This window comes from Lycium ferocissimum, chromosome 9 (assembly GCF_029784015.1).
Source record: "Lycium ferocissimum isolate CSIRO_LF1 chromosome 9, AGI_CSIRO_Lferr_CH_V1, whole genome shotgun sequence".
Taxonomy (NCBI): Eukaryota; Viridiplantae; Streptophyta; class Magnoliopsida; order Solanales; family Solanaceae; genus Lycium; species Lycium ferocissimum.
This window is the reverse complement of record NC_081350.1, coordinates 18590772-18596771: the sequence shown is the minus strand read 5'-3', so window position 1 is coordinate 18596771 and position 6000 is coordinate 18590772. Positions and strand designations below refer to the sequence as shown.

General features: G+C 36.9%; 1 protein-coding gene across 2 annotated transcripts; it reads right to left on the bottom strand.

Moving 5' to 3' along the window:
- Window positions 1–1327: 1327 nt before the first annotated feature.
- On the bottom strand, window positions 1328–5569 carry LOC132029785 (uncharacterized). 2 transcript variants are annotated; one of them, XM_059419145.1, is made up of 7 exons: window positions 5284–5569; window positions 4264–4306; window positions 4086–4178; window positions 3933–3995; window positions 3369–3464; window positions 3201–3278; window positions 1328–1598 (listed from the first exon to the last, which is right to left on the bottom strand). In XM_059419145.1, the coding sequence occupies exons 1-7, from the start codon at window positions 5427–5429 to the stop codon at window positions 1512–1514; spliced, it is 606 nt and encodes a 201-aa protein (XP_059275128.1). In that variant the 5' UTR covers window positions 5430–5569; the 3' UTR covers window positions 1328–1511. The 2 variants fall into 2 exon arrangements, with proteins under 2 accessions (XP_059275128.1, XP_059275129.1); XM_059419146.1 differs by lacking the exon at window positions 3933–3995.
- Window positions 5570–6000: the final 431 nt, after the last annotated feature.

The window sequence follows — 6000 nt, the reverse complement described above, 5'->3', positions numbered from 1 at the left end:
TGTTCCTTAAGAGTAATTTGGAAAATGACTTTGCCTTTGACATTCGACAACTATATCGAAATCTCCGAACGCACAAAGTGCGGGCTATAACATTCCCACTCCACCACCCATTTAGCCCGCTCCAACAAAAAATACCCGACCCACCCATTTCATAAGCTGCTGCTATGTTATCTGGAAAACACCAGGCTCAAGCAAACTGTTGGCTTTGGCTATGGTGATATATAGTGCAGTATAATCCAAGATATGGTGTTGCTACAATGGGTAACAAAAATAGGTAATAAAATCAAGTTAATTAGAACACCAAGAATCAAATCAAGTTCAGTTTTCAAGATTGTTAAGAGCCTGGATGGCTGCAAACTTCCTAACATACATTGAGTACTTCTGTACATAGCTTGCCTAACAGAGAAATAAAACATCCAATCAATTCAGCTCTTCAATATAAATTTCATTTCACAAAATCAAGAACTCACTGCCAGTTTAAAAGGGCCAGCTTAGAAAGTTGTTTTCAAAATATTTTCTTTTTTAGCTCAATCAAGTTTATAAATAAAAACCCATTAAGCTATTAAATCAAGATTATCCATTTAAGCATAAAAAACAGTAAAATGGGTTCGTCTGTGTACGGTGGAGAGGGAATAAATTGGGGTGGGTCGGGTATTTTTTGTTGGAGCGGGCTAAATGGGTGGTGGAGTGGGAAATTAATTAATTTAAGTTAATTATATTGTTGACCAATGAGAGGCTGCCACGTGTTTAATGAAATGGGTCTGTGAAGTGTAAGGGTATTTTAGAGCCCAAACATTAACGTGAAGGGTATTTTTGAGCTGAAAGATGAATGGAGGATATTTTAAGCCCTTTTCCGATAGTTGAAGGGTATTTTAGGCCCTTTTCCGATTAATCTAAATATGAAAAGAAAATGCACATGTGCGTTTGGATGGTTGTTTCGTACTGGGAGTGATTAAAGCTACACATGTACCTTTTAAAATTGGCTAATGATTGTGTCTCAGATTAAATTAGTCTTTCAAAAAAAGAAAAAAAAAATTACGCAGTCTTGTGCATTCAGTTGTATGTCCCATACCATAACAGGAGAAAGACGGAAGAAGCCAAGTTTTATTAAATGATTTACCTGCCTGTTAGGGAATTAATTTCTTATATAAAGACTCCCAAGTGCCTTGAACGGCCCTTCTCCTTTACGGGTATGAACATTTCATGTTGTTTCAGTCGTCGTGGTGGAGGGGAAAAAAGGAATGTTGTATGTGACATGACTATTCCTGTTGTCAATGACTAATAAAAGCGCAATAGCTGGTGAAATGGTGATGTTTGACGCCTCATCAGATGCAATATCTATTTGTTTTATTCTATAAAATGTAAAAGTTTATATTTACGTGACTGGTCAGTCTTGATCCAGCAACGATGGAAAGCAACTGCACTATACATTATACTGTATATTACTCGTATTCACAGAAATGAAGCTATACTGAAACCGCATCGACTTCCAAGCTACTGCGGATACTAGTTCAGTAAGCCACACCACCAGAGAAAGTATCCCCGTCGTGAAGCACAGATTCTGTCAGCCAGTAGCCATCCCAAGACCCACCAACACGCTGTAAATTACAAGTCATATGTCTATTATCTTATTCAAACAAAATGAAAACGAGAGAAAGAGAATGAAAATCCCAATGTAAGCAGAAAATTTAATTGGAAATATTAAGTATTTAAGTGGAGATAACGCGCTGTGCCACAATATTTCCATAATAGAGTATTGCTACTTTCGAAATCCATGTACAACAATTGTGAAATTAAACTAAGAATAGTTACATAACCTAAGAATACAAAACTAGTTTCATGTCAACCGAGCAGTAGATGTTACATGTGTGAAGAAAGCAGACACAGTCAACCACTTGTTTTTGCATTGTTCTGTTGCTACACAGGTATGACAGATATTTTAAAGTATTTTGGGACTGAATTGGTCACAAGATCTACCTCTAATTTCCTAAAGTACTGGAGAAGAAAAGGGCTACAAAATGCAATGAATACCACATGGAATACAATACCAGCATGTATATCTGGTGGGTGTCTCTGGAAGGAAAGAAATAGAAAGTCATTTGAAGGACCAGCCAGCACTACTTTAAAGAATGAAGATTTTTTTTTTTTTTTTGATGACATGAGAACCCGCAGCCGCTACCCTTTGGGTGCGCACAGGGTAAACCCAGCTCCTGTGCAATAGCTCGCAAACCACACAAGAGAGATAACCCGCACTAGACAAGTCCCGTGCGACGAGCTCGACCCAGAAGGCAAATCCCCTGCTGTTGTAGGCAGGGGGTTTCGAAGAATGAAGATTTAATCTAATTGTATCTTTCTGTTCTCCAGTTGGCGTAGAATGGATTTTGTAAGTGACCCTGAAACCCTATTACAGTGTATAGAGACTTTGCATAGATAGTCAGGGTTTTTTTTTTTTTTTTTTTTTTTCTGTGTGGGGGGGATCAATCTCTGTTTTGACTTCTCTCAGAAATATAAGCTGGAAAAGAGATCTTCATTCATACAAATAGAACATGATGAATTGCTTGAAAGCTACTCAGAAAACAGATCATGAAATCAGTAAACTTATAGTATCTAACAGCTTAGCAAAACTCAAAAAAAGTCCCAAAAAGCTAGTCCTAATTTGTGTATGTTATGCTCAGTGTCTTTATGGAATTAATGGTACAGTTTAACACAACGTTTCCATGTATGTGAACACTGGTATAAGTGCTTATATGGGGTAAATATCCATGTTCAGTTTTAAGCAGGTCTTGTGTATTTTAGAGAACTCAACATTAAGTGTTATACATGTCATACCCATTTTACATGCATATGTCAAGGCAAAGAAGGAGCTTGGATAATGTAGCCTTTCAGTGCAAATAAATTGATTCTTTTGTTAGAAAACATATTTTGCAGCGTTGCAGTCTCTCTTAATTTTGTTTGGCCCAATATAAATATAGATAAACGGCATAAGGGTTTACTATCTTGAACGCGTTGAAATTAATAATGGATATACATGGAGAATAAAACTACATAACATACTTGATATTTTTCTCTCATTAGTCCAGCTTCCACCATATGCACATTTTCATGGTAATATTTTAAATGAAAAATCTAAGGGAAAAGCAGTTAAAGAAATATCAATTCAAATAAAGTCTCAACAGGGGGGAGGGCAATAAAGAACAAACCTGAACCAAGGTAAATTGGAAGATTTCTTCTTCCTCAGGTCGAGTGCCTCTGACCCAGACACGCTGCTTATACAGATTCTACACAAGCATAGTGGAAATTAGACAATTCTCAGGCTTATCCATGTACTTTCCTGAGCATTTGTTAGCAACATTTAAAACCTGACAAACCTCATTTACATGCAAACTGCTCAAAATCTCCCTCTCCTGATGGCCAAGCAATACCCTATAAGTCGAATGATGAAAAATTCGCCTGAATCTTTCAAACTGTATGACAGTAGACCAACCAAGTAAAGATAGGTATTAGTGAATATCACCTTTTTTTAATTCATAGAATAACAACTACAGCCTTTTTTAATTGTTGTCTATGGTGCAGGTATTTTGTTTAAGTGCCTTAAGTGGGTTGGCAGGCAGCTTACTCTTTGAGCATTCATAATGATTGAGCCAATATATGGCCATAATTAACAGTTAAGGAGGAAAGCAAAAAAATAAAAATAAAATAAAATACTAAAACGGACCAAAAAAGGGTATAGCCCGGTGCAAAAAGCATCCCACATTAGCAGGGTCTCGGAAAGGGCCGCACCCAAAGGGGTGTGATGTAGACAGCCTACCCTAATGCAAGCATTAGTGGCTGCTTCCACGACTCGAACCCATGACCTATAGGTCACACGGAGACAACTTTACCGTTGCTCCAAGGCTCCCCTTCAAATAAATATTTTGGTAATGATTACTGACCTGACCCAAGTCAAAAAAGCGCCCGAAGTAGGTAGACCTTTGAAAAGGATCGAATCCAGCAAACTATGACAAGAGGTTAAAAGATTACAAAACCGCCAGCTTCAGCTTGTGATAAACCATCAGACTCTAGATAAAAGGATTTTTAGAAATTACTCTGTACATGACTTCAACTCCATAATCGTGATGAGGTTGGTCATTGTACTTCAATGCATCAAGCTGGTGTCGAACTGCATCTTCTGCACTAAACTATTGCAAAACCATAAAGAAAATTGATACATAAGTAAGCGCAGAAACCTCCCAGGTTCCACCTTTAAGTGCTACAAAAACTTACACTTAATCTTGGACCAAATGGCTTTTCCCTACGAGCTTCAAGCCTGCAACAGATAAGGCACAATTGAAAAGAATCAACAGAACTTCCCCCAATCAAGGATTGTTGAAGACATAACCTTTCATATGAGGTGGTCATACAATTCTAACATGGTACAAAAGCATGCGTGACTTCAATAACGGTTTATCAAAATTATTTTTCACACGCTTGGCCCAAATTCTGGGAATATATGAGAACTTAGCTAAACAAGCACTATGGAAGTGAAGGATCCAGGATCCATACAGGCGATATTAACTTTGGAACTAAGATTTAAGGCTTAGCCATTGTTGGTACACTTACATAAGGTCCGGTGTCTACCAGAAGTCTCTTTTTTTAGTCTGGTTAGAGATTTGTATGTCAGTATAAAATGTAAGAGTTAAAGAACCTTTAATTCTACAAAACCTCCCGGTTTGTTTTGAAAGATAAATTATTGAGGATTGGAGTTAAATTAGCCCAGATAGAGCAGAATGGACATAGAGAATTCAATATAACCGACCCAACTAGTTTGAGATTGTCAAATTGAGACTTCGTTCTTGTTTTTGGTTGTCGACAAGTTAGCCTGATGGTGGAAGAATCGCACTTAAAACTGAACTGTTTAATGAATTCAAGTTCTTGAAAGCAGCACAAGACATCATTATAGCTGACTCAACGACGTGGTAACTTAACTGTAACCAAGATCAACTATCCGAGGTAAGTGGCAACTTTGGTTCACAAATATACATTTTTTTGTGAAAGTTGTATAACAAATAGCACTAGCATCAGTTCAATAAGTCGCCCACCCCAACTTGTTTGAGATTGAAGCGTAATTGTTATTGTATCAGATAAATAAGTCAAACCCCAAGTTCAATCCCTCGGAAAGAAGCAAAATATTGAATAAACTTGTGATTTCCACTCACCCAATGGCAAAACAAACGAGTATAACTACAATCATTTGCACATATGGAAGAACCAAGTTAAGACAAAATATTCAAGAAAGATGTGTACCAATCAGAAGAGAGGAAGTCAGGGACATCTGAAGAAGAAGAAGCAGAGATACGAGGACTGTAAGGCTTAGAATATCCAAAAGGTTTGGCGAACATAGACAGAGACTGGGGAGATGATACAGAGGAGCAAAACGACATCGTATGCATGCTTCTCCACGCAAGATGATCTCGATTGTAGGAAGAGCTTCAGTTGTGTGCTATTTTGGAAATTGGGAAAGCAACGATTGCATCTTAAAACAAAGACTTTTTATGGGAAAATTTAATTTTGAACCGTTGATTTGATATTGTCAGGAAATCCTATGATCCTTATCGGTGGAGTAAATATCGCGATGACTATAACTTTGTTTTGTATCAATAGCTCTCAACTCTTTTGTCTTATAAAAAAAAAATCACTCAATCAAATTTTACTATTACTTTACTTTAATAATAATAATAATAATAATAATAATAATAATAATAATAATAATAATAATGGCAGTTGGAAGGACAAACAAGATCGAACAGGGGTAAGAATGTAATGTTAAAAGAATGTAATTTTAATGTTTATTTTAGGCAAATTTAAAACTAAACTCACTCTATATATACATTCTTCTTCCTGATTCTAGAATCTACCCGGTCAAAGATATCTATTTTCTCTCACTTCTCCTTCTCTGCTTCTGCACGTGTACGCCATCCTCTTCATCCATGTAGAAGCCCTATCTCTCACTTCTATTTTTCC

What these genes read in the sequence shown, in the direction of transcription:
- LOC132029785 (XM_059419145.1), bottom strand. Translation starts at nt 5,429, where the DNA reads ATGCATACGATGTCGTTTTGCTCCTCTGTATCATCTCCCCAGTCTCTG. An exon ending in GCAGTTTGCATGTAAATGAG is followed by an intron (nt 3,279 to 3,368) that starts GTTTGTCAGGTT and finishes ATGCTTGTGTAG; the next exon opens with AATCTGTATAAGCAGCGTGT. An exon ending in TCCAATTTACCTTGGTTCAG is followed by an intron (nt 1,599 to 3,200) that starts GTTTGTTCTTTA and finishes TGTAATTTACAG; the next exon opens with CGTGTTGGTGGGTCTTGGGA.